At 38.1% G+C, this 21,053-nt stretch overlaps 1 protein-coding gene and 1 pseudogene across 5 annotated transcripts; one reads left to right on the forward strand and one right to left on the reverse strand.

Moving 5' to 3' along the window:
• The first annotated feature begins 1,004 nt into the window (after positions 1-1,004).
• On the forward strand, positions 1,005-6,427 carry LOC110684005 (annotated as a pseudogene).
• Positions 6,428-14,799: 8,372 nt separating this feature from the next.
• LOC110684007 (auxin response factor 2B-like) lies at positions 14,800-20,649 on the reverse strand. Of its 5 annotated transcripts, none has more exons than XR_002503715.1 (16): positions 20,169-20,649; positions 19,946-20,076; positions 19,580-19,675; positions 19,433-19,483; positions 19,164-19,319; positions 18,975-19,059; positions 18,367-18,457; positions 18,072-18,236; positions 17,763-17,882; positions 17,510-17,585; positions 17,255-17,426; positions 16,215-17,152; positions 15,924-16,114; positions 15,622-15,839; positions 15,264-15,533; positions 14,800-15,122 (listed from the first exon to the last, which is right to left on the reverse strand). XR_002503715.1 is itself a non-coding variant. In XM_021860401.1 (15 exons), the coding sequence occupies exons 1-14, from the start codon at positions 20,272-20,274 to the stop codon at positions 15,665-15,667; spliced, it is 2,553 nt and encodes an 850-aa protein (XP_021716093.1). In that variant the 5' UTR covers positions 20,275-20,649; the 3' UTR covers positions 14,809-15,533; positions 15,634-15,664. The 5 variants fall into 5 exon arrangements, 3 of the variants coding, with proteins under 3 accessions (XP_021716093.1, XP_021716092.1, XP_021716094.1); XR_002503714.1 differs by having other exon boundaries at positions 15,260-15,533; XM_021860401.1 differs by having other exon boundaries at positions 14,809-15,533; positions 15,634-15,839.
• Positions 20,650-21,053: the final 404 nt, after the last annotated feature.

A 21,053-nucleotide genomic window follows, 5' to 3' on the forward strand; every position in this document is an offset into this window, starting at 1 on the left:
AAAAATTAAGTGCCATGATCGCAACGGAGGAGGAGTCCGCACCCACAACGAGGATGGGGTCAATGGTCATGAACGAGGACGCCCAGCTCGCCAATATGAGGCTCCTCAACACTTCAAGGGTCGAAGATGATGACCTCAAGGGAAGGGCATCTTCGACAAGCAGCACTACGAACATCAAGCAAGGAGGAAGCTTGATGATCGTAAACGGGGAAGTGAACGAGGTACCGACGAGGCTACTTGTGGACACGGGAGCGTCGCACAATTTCTTGGCTAAGGAGGAAGCCAAAGCCTTAGGGGTGAAGTTCACAAGGGTCGATGGCGAGATGAAAGCCATTAATTCAGAGGCCACGCCGGTGTATGGAAGGGCGTGGGGAGTTCCAGTCCGCTTGGGGAAGTGGAAGGGAAAAGTCGACTTCTTGGTGGTCGACATTGATGATGAGGACGTGGTGCTAGGCATGGAGTTCTTGCACAAGGTCCTACCTTTTCGGGTAAGTGATGGCATGATAACCATCACATCAAAGGGGAGCGAGATAGGGATCAAGCTCGCTCAACTCAAGGAGCGGGACGTGAGGGTCTCGACCTTGAAAGCTTGGTGGGCGCCAAGGCAAAGGCGTCAAGGTGCGGTCCATGGGAGGATCAAGGCAACAAAGATGCTAGGGACAAGGCATCATGGTGTTCCAAGGGATGGGACAACAAGGCTCAAGTGTGGAGTCAACAGGAGGGACGGGGCAGCGGCGCACAGAAGCACCCAAGGGACAAGTGGTGCACTAGACCGGGTCGCGGGCACGTACTCCAAGGGGCGATCTTGCCGAGGTCGGCAAGAATTTGGGTGGGGGAGAATGTCACGGGTCATCTCCCACACCAAGGATGGGCGTCAAGAGGGTCACTAGGCAGCAAGGCAACAATCGAGGCTAGGGGGCTTGCCTTGGTGCTCAGGCAAGCACTTCCCCTTAAAGAGCTTTATATTGCACCTTGCTTAAAATCCTAGTGAACACTCACTTGACAGTAACACAATAATGGGTCGTTTGGAGACCCAAATGAAGTCCAAATGGGCCCAAATTTGGGGGTCCACCGTATTTTGGGCCAAGGAAGACGATGGTGGGGGTCAGTTTTCCGAGACAAGGTCCCGAAATACAAGTTTGTGCAGCAGGTAGCCCGGGAAACGTGGGAAGCTTCTAGAAGGTTCCGGAGCTATCTACGGAGTTCTTTTGGAGGAGTATTCTAGAGAGGATGTCTCTAGAATATTCAAGGTTCATCCAGTGCATCTTAGAAGTCTCTAGGGCCTTCTATGTATGTACATTTTGAATGTAAAGTTCTAGAATGTTCTAGGTTAGTCCTTAGCATTCTAGGTAGGAAGCTTGTAGAAACCTCCATGTATGTAGCTCCTAAGGAGGTGGGAAAACTCTAGATCCTTGTAGTCTAGAACCCTCCATTTGAGGAGGTTAGGAACATTCTAGAGAAAGAGAGTAAGTAGGGTGGAGCACTATAAATAGGCTCCAAGGCATCATTTGTACATTCAAGTTGGGAGATCAACAAGTTAAGAGCTATAAGTTGAGAGCAATACAAAAATCCTTTCTTAAGCACTTGTGTTCTCTTGCAACTCAATCCTTTCCTTCCAACACCTAGAGAGTGTGAGGAAAACTAAGGCACGAGGGTGCCAAGTGAGTGATCGGGCATACCAGCAAGGGTGATAGCTTGGGTGCTCAATTGTCTACGACACTTAGTCGTTAATTCGGACTAAGGCACTAAGGGTGAGTGCTTAGTTCAACTAAAGGGGACTTGTTAGCATAAAGGGATCGTACTAGCAAACTTATACTAACAGCACAAGGAGTTGTGCTACGTGGGCACAAGGAGTTAGTGCCAATGAGAAAGCCTGACTCGGCTTACGACGGACTGTAAGCGGGTGGCGCACGGTGCGTGACTAGGGCAAAGCAGTCGGCACGTGACATGCTGCTCTATTTAACTGCCCTGTCGCTCTCAATTCTCTTCCAATCTCTCTCAAAAACAAAATCCTTTCTTTTTAATTTCTCAAACAAAAAAAATGTTGTCAAGAACAAATTCTGTTGGCTGGTTGAATGAGAGAAATGAGGAAAATCCATCAGTTACATGGAACAGAAATCCTTGTGCTGATGCTGCTGTTGCTGTTGCTGTTGCTGTTTCAGTTGGGGGTAACAATGGCAGAAGCCAAAGCGAGAACAGAGAAGAACTTGTTGATGGGGTTGATGTTGCTTCGTTAGCAACTTTCAAATCAATGCTTGAAGTTGAGAATGAGTGGTATAACACTATCACTAATCCAAATTCTATTACTTTTTCAACCCCAAATGAAGGTTCTGAAAATTTGCTGTTAAATCATATTGATTCATCTTCATCTTGTTCACCTTCACCCTCTGTTTTTAACTCAAATTCTTACTTGTTTTCTTCAAAACCCACCATTTTTAACAGCCCTTTAACTCAAGGGTTTGATCTTGGAAGTAATGGGTTTTTTCAGGACACCCAACAACAACATCATCATCATAATCACCAAATTCCTGATCTGATGAACAGAGGTGTTGTTGGTGGTGGGATTTTAACTGGGTTTAGTGAATTTAGTACTCAAAATGAAATGGGTAGTCCAAATTTGGGGTCTAATCCTCATTTTACAAGTTTTCAATTGGGAGAAAATGATGGATTTGGAGTTGGTTCAGGTTCAGGTTCTCGATTTCGAGGTTTTGATGAAGGGTTAGGGAATACAATGTTTATGAATAGAACATCAAAGTTGTTAAAACCTCTAGATAATTCTGCACCTGTTGGTGCACAACCTACTCTTTTTCAGAAAAGAGCTGCCCTTAGAAAAAGTGGGTTTGCTAATAATAATAGTAATAATAATGATGATTCTGGGAATTTGGGTGGAAATTCTGGGTTGAACTCTGGGGAAAATTCTGGAGGTGATAATAATGATAAGAAGAGGAAATTTGGGAATTTGGGTGTTTTAGATAGTGTTAGTTTAGATGGCTCAGCTTTTAATTATGATTCTGATGATTTTACTGAGAATAACAATTTTAAGGTTGGTGGAGATGATGGGGGTAAAAATGGTGGTACTAATTCCAATAATACTAGTACATTAACCGGGGCGATTCCAAAGGTAAGAAGAAGGGCCTACCGGCTAAGAACCTAATGGCCGAAAGGCGGCGTCGTAAGAAGCTCAATGATAGGCTATACATGCTAAGATCCGTCGTCCCCAAGATCAGCAAGGTGAAAAGAATTTCTTTAATTTGTTCTTTTTTATCAATTCCTCGTGATTTCGTTGATTTTTTTAATTCAATTGTTACATGTTGTTAGAATTATTCAAAGTTGATTTGTGCTATTATGGTGTCTCGTGAGTTTAGGCAGTAGACTTAGTTACTACTAGTAGTAGTACTATCATTGATGCTTGGACATTTCAATTTATTTATCAAATCTATTTTCTAGTTCTTGAAATTGAGAGTTTAAAGTTTGATATTCTTGGTACATCACATCATTGGTTGCAATGTAACGTTACTCTTTGGTGGTGTAAATGCATACTATATGAAAGTTAAGCATTAAATCAACTCACATGAATCTGGTGGACTAGTTATTTATTGTCTATACAAGTGGACCACTGTCCTAAAAGTGAAGTTACATTAGAAGAGGCATCTACAACTTCTCAATCTTGTATGTATGTAATTTGGTTTCCTAAATTAAGATAAAAGTACTAATATTGATCTTCATTTTACTAGAACTAGATTATATCATAACAAACCCATTTGGTTAATAATCATGTAGTACTTGCTTAGTTGTTTCTTCGAGATTAAGCTTAGGTGTTGCTTGCATTTGCGTGTTTTTTGGTTCATTAATCTTGCTTCCCTTGGTAACGTAAGATAGAGGATTGTTGATTTTGTAACATTTTATTGCCACTTTAACGAACCTTTAATTATTAGGCTGTCTATAGCTCACAATAGACGGTAATTGGGGATACATACACATTATATCCACATAAACCGTTAGCTTTAAATAAAAAAGATTAAAAAATTTGCAAACATCCAATTTAAATATTGTTTCAAATTTCAAACAGTTTGAGTAATAAATGCTTACCAAGGTTATGGGGATTGCATTCATTCATATTTGTACTGGTGTACTTTAAGAAACCTAAGCAGTACTTGTCAAATAAGAGTAACTATTACTTTTAGTAAAATAATCTTTGTTAGAGTGGGGAGGACAATAGTGATAAATTGAATTTTTGGTATTGAGAAATTTGCCCAATTAAAATGACTATTAATTTTGGAAAATCATTTACTCATGTACAAAGCGCATAGGAAGCTAAAAGAGGAGCTATTAAGCATTGATCAATACATTTTTTCACACCTATTGATTCGTGATTTTGTCATGGATTCCAAAACTATTAGTCTATCATTTTAGAAAAAAATATTTAATATTTTGCCCGAAATGTTGCATATATCATAACCGTTCTTCTTAAGTCAGTATACCAAAAGGCGGGCATTTTTTGGTTTTCTGTCCTAGTAGGAGTCGTTTTTGGAACAAGGAATCAGGGGTTATGTGTGAGTGGATTGTACTTCTTAGACTCTTAGTGATAGACATTTTTTGCTGTGACATTTATGTTTTCTGCCGATTGTTCAGAGCTGTAACTCAATGAAAATGCATGCCTGTTTTGAGCATATAATACCATAATTGTTATCTCTGACATCTAAGATTCTTGCTTAATTTGGAGTAGAATACTAGAATAAGTGCTGAAGTAAAGAGAAGATGTAATCAGATTTCTATTTTGCTTGCTGATGTTAACAAAATTTTGCTGTTGTACTTTAAAACTGACCAAAAGAAGCATAAAAACTTAACAAATGATTTGTCGAATTCATTTACAGATGGATAGGGCTTCAATACTTGGGGATGCTATTGAGTATTTGAAGGAGCTGCTGCAAAAGATCAATGATCTCCACAATGAACTGGAGTCGACACCCTCTTCATTGCCGCAGCCAACAAATTTCCATCCCTTAACACCGACACTGCCTAACTTGCCATCTCGAATCAAGGAAGAACTCTGTCCTAGCTCATTGCCAAACCCCAATGGTCAGCCTGCAAGGGTGAGTTTTTGGCTTCTTTCATGAATTTCCTTTTCCTTATTCATTAACCGTACTTGTTTTCTTCACTGAATACATGGAAAGTATTCCCTAAACTTAGTAACTTGGATTTTCATATTTTTTTTTGTGAATTGTGAATTAGCCTAGTTTTTTTTTTTTTTGAAAGAAGTCCTAAAGGACTTTATATTTCATTAATGAAAGCCACTAGCTAAAACTTTGTTTCAGAAGTTTTCCAACTTTTCTCTACTTAATGTAATCTCAATGTCATTTTAGATGTCCCAAAATTTTGTCTGCTGTACTGTTTTTGCGGCGTGCAGAGGCCAAAATTCAAAGATTATGCTTCATTCTAATTTCCAACTATGACAACAACAATTTTAATTTGCAAATTCATGTTCTGAATTCACAATAGAAGAAATTCTCTGTACTAGCATACATCTTGTTTCATGTTAGGAGAGGAACAGAAAATCTATGTACAAATTTCTGAATTTTCTAATTTTGTAGATTGAGGTGAGGCTAAGGGAAGGAAGAGCTGTCAACATCCACATGTTCTGCGGCCGTAGACCAGGTCTCTTGCTCTCTACCATGAAGACTTTAGATGGTCTTGGTTTAGACATCCAGCAAGCAGTGATCAGCTGCTTCAATGGTTTTGCTATGGACATTTTTCGCGCTGAGGTAACTTACCCTTCTCTCTATCTTGTATTCATTTGCATCTGTGACTAATGAGTTGTGTACTGGTTCAAACTAAACCCCCCTTCCCAACCAAAAAACAGAGAAGCCAATGCCATGTCAGTAATAAGTACCTGTAATGAATTGAGTCATGCATCGGATTGTCATTCGACAAGATGATATTGATAACATGTCAGCAATAATTGTTGTAGTAGTGTACTTCGTTTATCTGTTGCGCTTTCAGAGAAGCACATCTCACTGATGGCTTTCATTGTTGTCCTTTTCAGCAATGCAAGAATGGGCAGGATCTGCACCCTGACCAAATCAAAGCTATGCTCTTGGATTTAACCACCTTCCATGGCTCGACAGCAGTGGGAAACGGCAACGTGTGAATCGAATGGCAGTTGTTTCAAGATCTGGATCCAAAGAAGATGATAAAGAACTTTGTTGTTTTCAAAACATGTTTGTTTTTACCCCCTTTAAGAATTATTTTTAGTTTAAGAGATATTTGAAGTTGTAATGGTGGTCAGCTTGAAGGCTTTTGCGCTATTCTTAGTTTGATCTACCTTCATTTTCATTTTAGGTGCTTTGGATTTTCTGGATTAGCTATTATGTAGTTTTTACAATTTTAATAGAAGTAAGCTTTTTATAAATTTCCAATTGTTTGGCTATAGCCGACCAAAGATTAGAATTTAACATTTAGGTCATGTTCACTTCACCTTAAAAAAAAAAATATATATATATATTATATATATATATATATATATATATATATATATATATATATATTCAATAGAATTAATTTCATTTTAGTAAAAATAAGTTCAGTTTAGTAAAAATCAGTAACTTTAAAGAAGAAATATAATAGAGAATTAGTAAAAATAATTTCAGTTCAGCAAAAATAATTTCAGTTCGGTAAAATTAATTTCAGTTCAGTAAAATTAATTTAACTTCAGTAAAAATAATTTCAATTCAATAAAAATAATTTAAGTTCAGTAAAAATTAAGGTGAAGTGAACGGGGTCTTACTTGTATATTTGGTACAATTTTTTCTCAACTTTTTTAGATGAGATTTTCCTGTACATTCTAAAAGTCGCCTCTTTTTAAAATTAAAAAAAAAATTAAAAAAAAAAAAAGGAGGCCTCTTGTCTAGTGAATAAAAGGGTAAATGTCATTCCTAATGTGTATTCCCTTTCTTTCTCTTGATGTTAATTCTGACGGAGCATTCCTTAATGAAAACTTCAATTGTAAATCATCACATAAAATACATTATCATATGGAAATCTTATCAAATTCGTCTTAGTGTGTATTTTATCAATATCAACTTTATCGTTAAAAAAAATATACATCCTACGTTCCAATAATATTGCAGCAAGGATGAAATTACACATCCCAAAACACATTTTATATGTAAATATCTATAATTTTATAAGAGCAAAAATTATAAAAAGTTGATATTATAAAAGTATTTTATGAGATGAATCTAATAAGATCTCACATGACTATATTTTGCTTAACGTATAAATCATATTATATGGTCAAACGAAAGTGATGAATAGTGCAAAAGTCCAATTGTTGCAATAATATTGGAACGGAAAAAGTATATATCAACTTTCATTTTTACAAAACTAAAGTTTTTTTTTTTTTTTTTTTGGGTTACAAATGATGAAAACGCCAGTAGAAAAAACAAAAAGACTTGTAGACAATAAAACGTTGTACAAAGTCCAGTCCGACACAGTGGGACTATATGGACCAGATTGAATTCAAAAAAGTTTGTATTGAAATTGAACTAAAATTTTATTGATTATCAGATTTAAACTTGTATTTGCTCTACAACTTTTCATACTCCCTCTATTTTTTTGAGTTACACTTAGGTTCTCTTCACTAGTAGTCTAGTCACATATTGATTTTGACTTGATTCTTTTATCAAGATTTTAAAAACAATGTCATTGTATGCACAAATTTTCATATGTGGCTGGTCATATCGTGTGGTTGGGGTTACTTATTCTGGAATTACTTATTCAGGGGTTACTTATTCTGGGGTTACTCGGTCGGTCAAGGATTAATCAGTTGGGAGTTACTTAGTCAGGGGTTACTCGATCGGTCATGGGTTACTTTCTGTTATAAACGGAATTGCACAAATAAAATAGTAAGAACAATGTTACCGAGAATAAGACTGAGTCGCGGACTATGTCGCTCTCTTTAGAACATTCGCGGCACTGCCTCAAACTTGTGGAAGCAGCTCGTACCAAACCGGATGCCCCCAAGATAAAACAGTCTTTCACAAGTATAAAATACCGGCGGTTTTGCACCGAACCACCGGACAACGGAACACCAGAAAATCAGAAAGAAAACTGCTCGACTGTTTTGAGAGGAAGAGAAAATATATTTTGCAAAGTGGTTTTCTGTATTTTTTCGTGTGTTTAAAAACAAAGCTGGAACCGTCCTTTTATAGGTAAAGATACGTAACAGCTTAAGCATGAAAACGGGAGAAAGATTAGCAACGTTTTCTGCAATTAGTGTATCCGTTAAGCAAGAATCAAGGCATTAAATCAGTGTAACGGTGCAACGTTTAGCAGTAAAACAGCAACGAGAATCAAGCAATGTAACGGAAAAATTTAAACCAAAACAGTAAAACGTTTTGTAACTGAATATTAATCAAACCGGTAACAAAAATTAAGTTTGTTTAATAACCCAAACCCAAACCCGACCCCGACCCGACCCAGCCCAGCCCGGCTCGGCTCGGTTCGGTTCGGCGCGCGTGTGTGTGATATATGGTTTACCATATAGGTCCTCCCTCTCCACAAAATGTGGGTAGCCTAAGGGCCACACCCCTTTAGCCCACTCTCTATATTATAAAGAGAGTAAAACTCTCATTTCCCACCAATGTGGGACTTTGAGTTTTTTTCACAAAATTCACACACTACACACTTGTTGTTCCAACAATCCCCCACTTGAATTTTTTGAAAACATTTTCGAGCAGAATCCATACATATATAGGTTGCGCATAAACAGAAGTGTTTTTCAACTTGAACTTCTACGTAGTGAGTACGATTCAGATTCAACAAGGGTGACTCGAAGTTTTGAACCCTATCTCTGACAAAGTACCACACACAACCTACTCTTGGTGTTGTTCTAGACCCGTTCTATTTCGGCCATGCACGTCTATCCCAGTGTAGTGAATGCTCTAGAAATGCTGCCACACATTTCATAGGAAGCGGCCTAACTTCCACATTCACATAGGTGAATCTATCAAGAGTACTCCTGTAGCTTGGTACTCCACTCCAAATTGGAGTATAGATTTCATTAAGAGTTCCTATTAACTCATCCTTGATCGCTTCAGGAAATTATGTCTTTTGAACATATTCAACTCATATCACACCATAACTTGTTATTACCCTTTGAACCTATTTCTTGGGATCTCCAGTTCATAGGTTGGGTTACCATTATGTGTGGTTCATTTCAATGGCAATAGTCCCATTTTCTTAGAGGAAAAATGGACTTTCTCCCTAGCTAATCCTTTCGTCAAAGGATCAGCCAAGTTATTCTCAGTGCGTACGTGATCCACTCTAACAGCTCCGATAGAGAGATATTCTCTCACAGTGCTGTGCTTACGACGTATTTGTCGTCTCTTACCGTTGTAATAACGGTTCTGAACTTTTGCAATAGCCGCGGTACTATCGCAATGGATCAAGACAGCCGGTAATGGCTTTTCCCATAGGTGAATTTCACCTAGCAGGCCTCTTAACCAACCTGCTTCTTCACTAGCCGTAGCTAGTGCTATCATTTCTGATTCCATGGTGGACTGAGCCAAAATAGTCTGTTTCTTAGACTTCCAAGATACAGCTCCACCGGCTATAGAAAAAATATATCCACTAGTAGCCTTAGAGTCATCTGATAAGGTGTTCCAGTCAGCATCACTATAGCCTTCTAGTACAGCTGGAAACCTTTCATAATGCAACCCTAGGTTCATGGTCCTCTTAAGGTATCTCATGACCCTTTCAATAGCATGCCAATGCTCATTACCAGGACAACTAGTAAACCTGTCTAACAATCCCACGACATAGGCAATGTCGGGTCTAGTACAATCAGTGGCATACCGAAGGCTGCCAATGATGCTCGCATAATCTGATTGCCTTACGGCATCACCAGTGTTCTTAAATAATTTAACACTGGAGTCATAAGGTGTATTAGCAGGTTTACAGTCAAAGTAACCATATTTCTTTAGGATTTTCTCAATGTAATGAGATTGATCCAAAGAAACTCCATTTTTTGTCCTAGTAATCTTAATTCCAAGGATTACATTAGCCTCTCCTAGGTCTTTCATGTCAAACTCAGCATTCAACAATAACTTTACATCATTCACAGCATGAATGTTCGAGCCAAAAATTAACAAGTCATCCACATATAGACAAATTATAGTGCATATGTCATTCTCAAATTTTACATATATGCATTTGTCACTACCATTTATCTTAAAACCATGTGAGATGACTAAGTTATCAAATTTTTCATGCCATTGTTTAGGTGCTTGTTTGAGACCATAAAGAGATTTATCTAGCTTACATACCAGATGCTCTTTTCCTTGAACAACGAATCCTTCCGGTTGATCCATGTAGATTTCTTCTTCCAATTCACCGTTCAAGAATGCAGTCTTTACATCCATCTGATGTACTACAAGATTAAAAACAGAAGCAAGAGATATTAGTACTCTAATAGATGTTACTCTAGTTACAGGTGAATAGGTATCAAAGAAATCAACATTCTCCCTCTGTCTGTAGCCTTTAGCTACCAAACGGGCTTTGAACTTATCAACGGTCCCATCAACTTTCAGCTTTCTTTTTAGGACCCATTTGAAACCAATTGACTTGCAGCCTGGTGGCAACTCAGTTAGATGCCAAGTTTGATTAGACTCAAGTGAGTCCATTTCATCGTTCACGGCTTCTTGCCATAAATCTGCATCAACTGAGGTTAGAGCTTCTTGGAGGGTAGAAGGATCCTCCTCTACATTAAGAACTACAAAGTCTGGGCCGAAGTCTTTTGCTACTCTAGCCCGCTTGCTCTTTCTTAGTTCGGGTTCAGCATCCAATTCTTGTGAGTTAGACCTGACTTTAGGAATAATAGAGGTGGACGAACCCCCACTATTTCTAGATTTAAAAGGAAACCTGTCCTCATAAAAATCAACATCATTAGATTCAATAATTACACGAGCATTTAAATCAAAGAATCTATATGCCTTACTGTTAATAGCATATCCAATGAATACACATTCATAAGCTCTACTAGCTAATTTAACTCTTTTAGGATCAGGAATCCTAACATATGCTAGACAACCCCAAGTTCTGAAATAAGAAATGTTAGGTCGTTTATTACGAAGTATTTCATAGGGAGAAACCTTACTCTTAGTCTTTGGAATACGGTTTAAGACATAACAAACAGTTAGTAGAATTTCACCCCACCAATGATCAGCAGCACCAGAATATAAGGAAATAGCAACTACTAATTCTGTAAAGGTCCTGTTTTTCCTTTCAGCCTTTCCATTCATTTCTGGGGAATAAGGAGCTGTCCTTTCATGTATGATACCATGTGATTTATAAAATTCTACAAAAGCATCAGTATCATACTCAGTTCCACGATCACTTCGTAATCTTTTTATTTTCTTGTTAAACTGATTCTCAAACTCTGTTATAAACAACTTAAACATTTCAAAAGCATCACTCTTATTTTTCATCAAATAAATACAAGTATAATCAGAACAATCATCAATAAAGGTGATAAAGTATCGTTGTCCATTTCTGGTCAACGTTCCATTTAGTTCACAAATATCCGAATGGATTAAGTCTAATGGTTCTGAGTTTCTAATCACTGATTTATGAGGTGTTTTTGTAATCTTAGCCTGACTACAAGAATCACATTTGTCAAAGTCATTGAGAGAGATATTTGGAATAAGGCCTAAATTGCTCATATTTTTTATGAGTCTTTTGTTCACATGACAAAGTCTAGTATGCCAAACATTAATAGTAGAACACAACATATAAGCGGAATTAGGAATTTTATTAACTTCAACATTCAGTTTAAACATGCCATCAGTAGCATATCCTTTTCCTACAAATATTCCATTCTTAGTTAAAGTAAACAAATCAGAACCTATGGTTTGTATAAAACCAGCCTTATTGAGCAAAAAACCAGAAACTAAATTCTTCCTCATTTCCGGAGTGTGTAACACATCTTTCAGAATGAGAGTCCTGCCAGAAGTAAACTTCAACTCAACATTTCCAACACCAGCAATGTTAGTGGAATGGGAATCACCCAACAGTACTTTCTTATCATCGGTCTTTTCAGTGTATGTTTTAAACATTCGACGATCATAACAGACATGGCGTGTGGCACCAGTGTCTATCCACCACCCATCTGATCCACCAGTAAGGTTGATCTCAGTAATCATAGCCACAAAAGGCTCTTCAATCATGCTAGCCTGCGCAGGCACAGGGTTAGGCATGTTCCTACACTTTCGTGCCATATGGCCTGGTTTTCCACACCGATAGCACAGAAATTGACCAGTACCATTCTTAGGGGGTTGAGACTGTTGTCTTCCATTGTTCTTTTGAACATTCGTTTTATTGAAGTTATTCTTCCGGTTCTGAGGTTTGAAATTCTTACCAGCAGGTTTAAGTACTGCAGCAGATCGCCTAGGAGCATTATTAGCAGAGATTTGTAAAATCTTTTCCTTTAGATCCTGTTTTCTGGATTCTTCTTCTATACGTAGCCGAGTGATCAAACTCTGTAAGGAGAATTCCTTAGTCTTATGCCTGAGATTATTTTTGAAATCTTTCCAGGAAGGAGGCAGCTTGTCAATAATAACAGCAATTTGAAATTGTTCATCAAGGGCCATACCTTGGGAAATTATCTCATGGGCAATTTTCTGAAGGTCGTGAGACTGCACTTCCACGGACTTATCATCAGTCATCTGGAATTTTAGGTACCTACTGACAGCATACTTTTTGGCACCTGCTTCTTCAGTATCATACTTTTTTTGTAGGGCATCCCACAAATCCTTAGCAGTATTTTCCATATTATAATAGTCATAGAGGTTATTAGACAGACCATTAAGTATATAGTTTTTGCACATGAAATCAGTTTCATTCCAGGTTTCGATTTCACTATTCAAGTAAGCTAATTCATCTTCAGGAGCATTATCAGGAATAAATGGCCGAGGGGCTGTTAAGGCAGAATTAACCTTTTTGACAGTTAAGAAAAATTGCATTTTCTGTTTCCATCTTTTAAAGTGAGCGCCCTCAAAACGAAAGGGCTTGTTAAGGTCAGCAGACATAGTCATTTCTTCGGTAGACATAGTGTTCACGAAGGCAGAAACGACTGTTCTAAAATTGTTATAAACGGAATTGCACAAATAAAATAGTAAGAACAATGTTACCGAGAATAAGACTGAGTCGCGGACTATGTCGCTCTCTTTAGAACATTCGCGGCACTGCCTCAAACTTGTGGAAGCAGCTCGTACCAAACCGGATGCCCCCAGGATAAAACAGTCTTTCACAAGTATAAAATACCGGCGGTTTTGCACCGAACCACCGGACAACGGAACACCAGAAAATCAGAAAGAAAACTGCTCGACTGTTTTGAGAGGAAGAGAAAATATATTTTGCAAAGTGGTTTTCTGTATTTTTTCGTGTGTTTAAAAACAAAGCTGGAACCGTCCTTTTATAGGTAAAGATACGTAACAGCTTAAGCATGAAAACGGGAGAAAGATTAGCAACGTTTTCTGCAATTAGTGTATCCGTTAAGCAAGAATCAAGGCATTAAATCAGTGTAACGGTGCAACGTTTAGCAGTAAAACAGCAACGAGAATCAAGCAATGTAACGGAAAAATTTAAACCAAAACAGTAAAACGTTTTGTAACTGAATATTAATCAAACCGGTAACAAAAATTAAGTTTGTTTAATAACCCAAACCCGACCCCGACCCAGCCCAGCCCGGCTCGGCTCGGTTCGGCGCGCGTGTGTGTGATATATGGTTTACCATATAGGTCCTCCCTCTCCACAAAATGTGGGTAGCCTAAGGGCCACACCCCTTTAGCCCACTCTCTATATTATAAAGAGAGTAAAACTCTCATTTCCCACCAATGTGGGACTTTGAGTTTTTTTCACAAAATTCACACACTACACACTTGTTGTTCCAACACTTTCACACAGAAAACGCGCTAACCGACTAAGTAAATTTAGAATAAGTAACCCCTGACCGACTAGTAACCCCTAAATAAGTAACCCCGGAATAAGTAACCCCGGCGAAAACGCGTTAACTGACTGAGTAACTCCAGAATAAGTAACCCTTGACCGACTGAGTAACCCCTGAATAAGTAACCCCAACCACACGGTGTGGCCAACCACACAGAAAAAGCACCGTATTGTATGATATATTGCTGGATTAGTCACGTTGTGTATTATACATGTTCATCGGATCAATTTTTTTTTATAATTTATTAATATATATAATTAGAAAAAACTAAAAATCAAAATCATGTCTCCTATGTGTGTTTAATCAAAGTGTAACTTTCTAACTTTGCAAATCCAAGATCTTTGGACGCTCTATTGCAAAATCCTACTACGTAGAAGATACGAATAACACTCTAAATACTTACAGATTATACACAAATATTCAGAATTACCATTCAAAATTAGCGTTTTATAGCGAGAAGAGAAGAAAAACTCCTAATTAGAAAAACTAGGGTCAAAGAGACTCGAAGGAAGACAGCCTTAGAACCGCCAAAACTCCAGCAAGTTCCTAGGGTTACAATTTAGTGCGAGTGCTTAGAGCCTTAGAGGAGTGAGAACAGAGGTTTCAATTTGTTTACGATGGCTGCTTCAAAATTAGAAGGAGCCAGAGTAATACATGCGTGATGCACGAGTACATTATGAGGGTAGGGCACTCATCAGCCTATGTATCCCCAATCACGGTGTGCAAAAACACACCCTACACCGTGCCAAAAACATTTAACCAATTTACAGTAGCTGTAAATAACCTAATAGAAGAAACCCAGGTAAAATCAGCATCTATCTCTCATGAACTTAAATAACACAATATACGAAGTACATAAAAATCCAGTGACCTAATTTAACATTAAATGCTCTTCCAGTTCCTTAGTGCCGGAATTTTTGACAGGGCAAAGAAAGAATTATTAGCATAATACATTGGCCAAAGCCAAGCATTTTCGTCCTACAATTTGATTTCAGGTGAGCTGCAAACACCGATCCTACTTACAGTCTACTCCTGCCAAGCATTTCACTACAACATCTACATGCAGCTGCCATCAGAAATTCAGAATCATCTGCTGCTATCTTACATTGAACTGAACCTGGAACAATACAGAGTTCATGTCCAATTCAACATGACAATCCAGGAAGTAAGATATATCGGCAGAATTGAAGCCTTCAAGGATGAGAAGATGATATAATAGAACACCAAAAAAGCATTAGATACGCAAGCACTTACTTACATTAAAAGGCTGGTCAGGGATAAAAAGGGCTATTTACAAGATTGATTCGAGGCTGCAAGGCTAATAATGCCTCTTTGCAATTAAGGTATACATATATATTATGTATATGGAACACCAAAAGACTACAGAATACGTCCAAAATTGGGAGTAATATAGACGGACTATACTCAATCTTCCATCCTGAAGACGGCCTCAATGCCACACCTAGATCTGTCCCAATGAGACCACAGGGAACGCACATACTCCTATATTGATGCCAGCTCCAAGAATCTGCCAAAAAAACAATAGTAAAAAGAGTCAAGCAGAGCTTGTAAGAACTCAAATCATAGTAAAGAGTGATCAAAATATTGGACAATACCTAATTACACACCTAGAAAGGCTAAAACCATAAAGGTCATCTACTAATGGCTTTCAGCATTAGATTCTGATGAAGGTAGTGATTGTTTTGCTTCTTTTAAATCTGAACCGCCAGCAGCTGGCATATTCTCATCAATTTTGGAATTTTGCCTCGGCGTCATCTTCTGTACTTCCTCTTTTGTGTAGATGAGAATTTTGCGCACCATGCCACAGAATTCCCTGAGTCAATTTGCAAATAAATTAAACTTTGGAACCAAAATTGACAAGTTGATAAAGCTATTTGAATAGAGAAGCAACACATACTGCCATGGATCATCCCCAACCAGCATCATATCACCCTCCTCATCAGTGTAGACAATTAGCCAATTCTTCTCAGGGTTCTTGAGCTCCCCTTTGAAATCAAACAAGCAATCCAATTCCTCAACCAACTGATCATAGTTGTTAAACTTTGAGAGATCAACGGACCTGCCAAGGGCAATCCCCTGCTTTAGTACCTGAATTCAAGAAAAGTTAGCCATGGTCTCTTTGACACACTTAGGACTATAATGGCCAAGGGTAAAAAGATGTTCAAAAAAGAGGTAGATCCTAAGGTACCTTAGTACAGCTCCTGGAGGAATGCCCTTGTCCTTTCACTTGTGCATCTCGGGGAAGTGATTGAGAGCTTGGCATTCTCTTTTCCTGCTCGCTGCATGCAGGCAAGTTGTCCATCTGCTTGGAACCCTTGGACTGCTCTGAACTTCGATCAGATTCACAGTTGTACAGAGGATGCAACGTGGGAGTCAGAGGAGTTGAAGGCTCGTCAAGATGTCGTTTGCTCGAGGCAGAAAAGTCCTGCGTTGTAGAGCTGCTAATGAGGGGAATGCCAAATAATTTATAGTTCCCATCCTTCTGCTTGATAGGCTCGTGGTCATTCCGTGAGGGCTGCATTGCAATCTCTCTGGTTGGAGCATGATTATCAAAATATAATTGGCCTGGGGGAGGCATTAGCCAGTTTCCATCGTGATTATCTATTCTATGACCACGAAGCATGGCCATGTCACTTAAGCCTCCATAACTCACATTTCCTTGGGCCTGATATGAGACATTGCTACTTGGTGAATGAACTTTCATATTTGATTCTGACATATTTAACGAAAGACTACCAGGCATCATAGACCAGGAATTTCCGAGCATGCTAAATCTGCCATCTTGATCTAATATAGTCTTTTTCATAGGTGACGTAGCTGCAGTTTGATAAGGTGAGTGAAATCCAGAAGCTGTTTCATTATGGACACCAAAGGTTGACAGCAGATCAGCATATGCTGGTTCAGGCCTCATGGATGATATCCAATTTTCATACGCATATTTCCGTGAAGCTTTGACATTGTCAGCTTTTTCATCATCGATAGAATTGGGCCACACATTAGGTTTCTCTGCAATTTCAGAATCATTGCTGTCTACAAGGTTAGGTCTCAAGGTCGGATATTCATGACCTTGCAAGACCCTTGAATACCCACCAACAGGTGAAGTGTCTGCTGCCACTTTAGACAAACCTGGTTAACAACAAATCAATCAGCCAATAATGATAGGGATTTGGAAGTGAAATTGCCTCCTAATACCTAAATGCAATACAGTAAGTCCAAAGCAACAATTACCTTCTCTTGTATGAACAGAGGACTCTGAAGATTGAGTAACCACATTTACACGAGGTCGTTTTGCTCTAGTCACTGGAAGGGGGTTTATTGTTGGAGGAGTAAGAGCAGGTTCAGTTTGCCAGGGAGAGACCCTATCCGGACGAGGCATAGTGGAAGTTTCATCCCAGCGAACCTGTAAAAAGTACCATTGCTTCAGTAATTCCCAATAGGTCTACAATAATGAAATTAAGCACCACAGTAAAAGTAATGGCATACCTTCAAACACCTCCACTTAGAGTCTTGCCATCTGTGGGGATGGGCGTCTTCCATGCCAACAATAGTACCTGTAAACCTACAAATTCAAAAAAGAACAAAAATCAACTGACACATTTCAGCATATCACACAAACTGACATCTGAGGCAAAGATCAAAACATATATATTTCCTGTAAAAGTCATATAATAACAGTTCCAATATCTGCTCATACAGGAGAAGGATTACATCTTTTGCCAATAACTAAGAGATGTACCTTTGCTCTGGAGACTCTTCCCCTTCAAATCTCATCTTAAATCTCATCCCTATGGAGTACTGATTCTTCAAAGACTCCATGTATTGATCATATGGAACAATAAATTGAGCAGGACTTGTCCTGCAAGAAAATTTTATTCCAGAGGTAAGTAAGGCACCCCCGACTTATTATACCTGCTGCAACCAATTGTCTTATGCAAGTTCAAGCAGACTAAGAAAGGGTAACAACAGTATGAAGCAAAAGTACCACTTAGTCGACATGTTGATGGCATACAATTAATTGGGCAGAGTCATGACAATTTAAACATACCTAGGTTTGTAGTATACGGTAAACATGGTCCCAGAGCTGATTGCATGCAATGCTGTTGCTAGGACTCCAAGATGCATACTGTGACTTGATATGACAGATGATGGCACAACACCCTGCTGCCTCATTGCACGCCTCACTCCAACACGGAGTTCACCATTCTCACCTCTAGGAAATAAAAAATATATATATATATATATATATATATATATATATATATATATTTACAGCTTAGCATGAGCTTAGTCTCAAAATGTAGCATATTGCAAAACAATCAAAATTGGAGAAGATAACAAACCTGAGAAAAATAAATGCGTCACCAGCCACAAGTCTTTTTGAGCTAACAAACACACTCCAGCCGCTTTGTAGCAGATGCCTCCTGGGTTGACCTAGCAATCAAAAAATCAAGAAATTAGAGAATGGACTTATGGACCTCTTACAAAATGAGCCAAACCAATCACAAGTCCACGAGTATTGTTCAAATGTGGACAAAAACCATCTAATTATCCAACATTCCCAGAGAATCACATGTGTAATATAATGACAAGTGATTTTTGTCAATGATGGTTGAAGAAGTGATCCAATGATCAAAGTATCCCCAAGACAAACTTCCTTTTTAGATTACTTGCACCAGCAATTTTCAAGAGCACATACAATGTATGGCGACGACAGTTCTAGCTTATCTAATAATGTCTACAATGAGACACCAAAAGGTAAGAGGAAAACAGAAATGAAACTAAACTGAAAATTTCACAGCATCAGTGAGGAGAGCTACACTGCTAAAAGTGAAATTAACATATTACTAAATTGGAAGAGCTACAAACATCAATAATCTGCTAAAGCACACCACACAGGACACTAGGACAGTACACTGCAAAGAAGAGTAGCAACTACAGAAAATTCTACCTCGGAAAATATGCCTGAAACGCCAATCATTTCCATGTAGATCCTTAGCCACCAACTCTTGTGTAGGTGGTTGTCGAGTCATATCCTATAATACAAAATCTCAAAAATCAATATATAATCTCAAAAAAAAAAAAAAAAAAAAAAGCAATCACCATCCATGGCGAATAAGACAAAGCTATCAAAACTCACCAAGGGTGGAAGGCATTCATCAGCATGTCGCCTAAGCACCGAGAACCCACCGTGAGTACTCGTATCTGACGCAGTCAATGTCTTACAAAACGAGTGAACATGAAAGTGCGGTTGTGGATCAGGTGAAGTTCCCTTCTCTTTAACACTCTCTTCAGGCTACAATCATCATCATCATCAACAACAACAACAACAACAACAAAGCTTAATATAATAAACACCCATTTCTACAAATGTCTAAACCAAACTTTCCATATAAGTAGCTCACTTACTATTGGAAGTAACATCACTTGGGCATACACTTCATCCGTCTCCAGTTCAGCCTATATAATTAAATGTAACATTCATTAATCATCATCTATCTCTATTACATGCTAAAAATACAATCAAAATCACCCAAGAAATACACAAAATCTAACCTTCAATTGCACATCGATTACGCGACACAAGATCTTCCATGGAAGACTATAATTAGGCATTTGCTTATCAGCAGCTTGATTAGTAGAAGCCTCCACCTAATCAAACCCCAAAACCCAAAAACATTAGTATTAAAAAAAAATACAAAAATACCCAAAAATTGACTGAGTAAACTACTGTAGCAACCCAAATTGACCAAGAATTTTATTCCAAAAACAGATCCATGCTAACCAAGAACATCAATAATAATTTCATAAATTCCAAATAAATTGGTAAAAAATAATAAAATAATTAATCTCAGATACTTTAAATTATTAAAAAATAAAAATAAAAATAAAAATTAAGCAGATAATTAAGAAAAATCCAACCTGCTCAATATGTCCTTGAGGAAAGTAATAAACAAGCTCATTAGGACGAGGCACTGTCACCAAAGGACCAGCACAAGCATGCCACAACTCCTTATACAGCGCTGTTTCCGGATCCACTGCACCCCAAATTTCTATTATTATTAAAAAATTACTTTTAATTAAAATTAAAATACAGTACTTATCATACACCCTAATACACCAGATCATTATCCGCCGGAATTACCTTTTCCGGTACCTACGCCGGCGGCGGTGTGTGTTTGTTGTTGTTTTCCTGCTTTGTTCGTTGCTTCCTCTGTCGCTTTCATCGACGCCACCTCCGATGAACTCATTATAATTATAAAATCAAGTTTTGGATAATAAATCAGTAGTTCAGCTGTATTCACCACAGATCTTTCATCTGTTGTTCGTTAATCAGGTTCGAAACACGAATCACGAACTTATTCGAACAAAAAATATGAAGAAACAAACTGGGTTTTGGATGAAGGAGGAGTGATGGTTTGTGTGTTTGATGAGAGGGAGAAAATGAGAAAAATGGAGTGGTTTTTTTAATTTTATTTTTAGAAAGAGAGAGAGGAAAAATGGAGGAGAGAGAAAGGAGGAAAAAGAGGAGGCTGTGACTTGTGAGGTCGTAAGAAAACGGAGCGAATAAGAGTAACAATGGTCAAGAGTAGAGAGAGAGATAAAACGGGTAACAGCCGGTAAGAAAAGGGTTGACCGGGAACAGCCGGTAAGAAGTGATAGATGCCGGCACTTGATTGGTTGGGGATTTGGGGGTAATCTGCCCATCCTCACTACAAATCCCACACTCTCTCTTACATTAATTACGTTATAAAGAGGACTACTTTTAGTTTAGTTGTGTTGTGTTTATACATTGGTATACTAATACTTTCAGAAGAGTATGTTTTTGTAAAGGGGAAAATTAATAAGGATAGTCCTAACTTTTAGGGGTCTTTCTCTTTTGAAGAGTATCTTTTTTTTTTTTTTACTCTGTCCTTATTTATTCTTTGTGTTTTTCTTTTTCATTCTTAGCTTCATAATGTTATTTTAAATCTAATCATTAATTATTGTGTTATACTCACTTCATTTCCGAATGATCTTTTCATTTGGA

This window comes from Chenopodium quinoa, unplaced genomic scaffold (assembly GCF_001683475.1).
Source record: "Chenopodium quinoa cultivar QQ74 unplaced genomic scaffold, ASM168347v1, whole genome shotgun sequence".
NCBI classification, from domain to species: domain Eukaryota; kingdom Viridiplantae; phylum Streptophyta; class Magnoliopsida; order Caryophyllales; family Amaranthaceae; genus Chenopodium; species Chenopodium quinoa.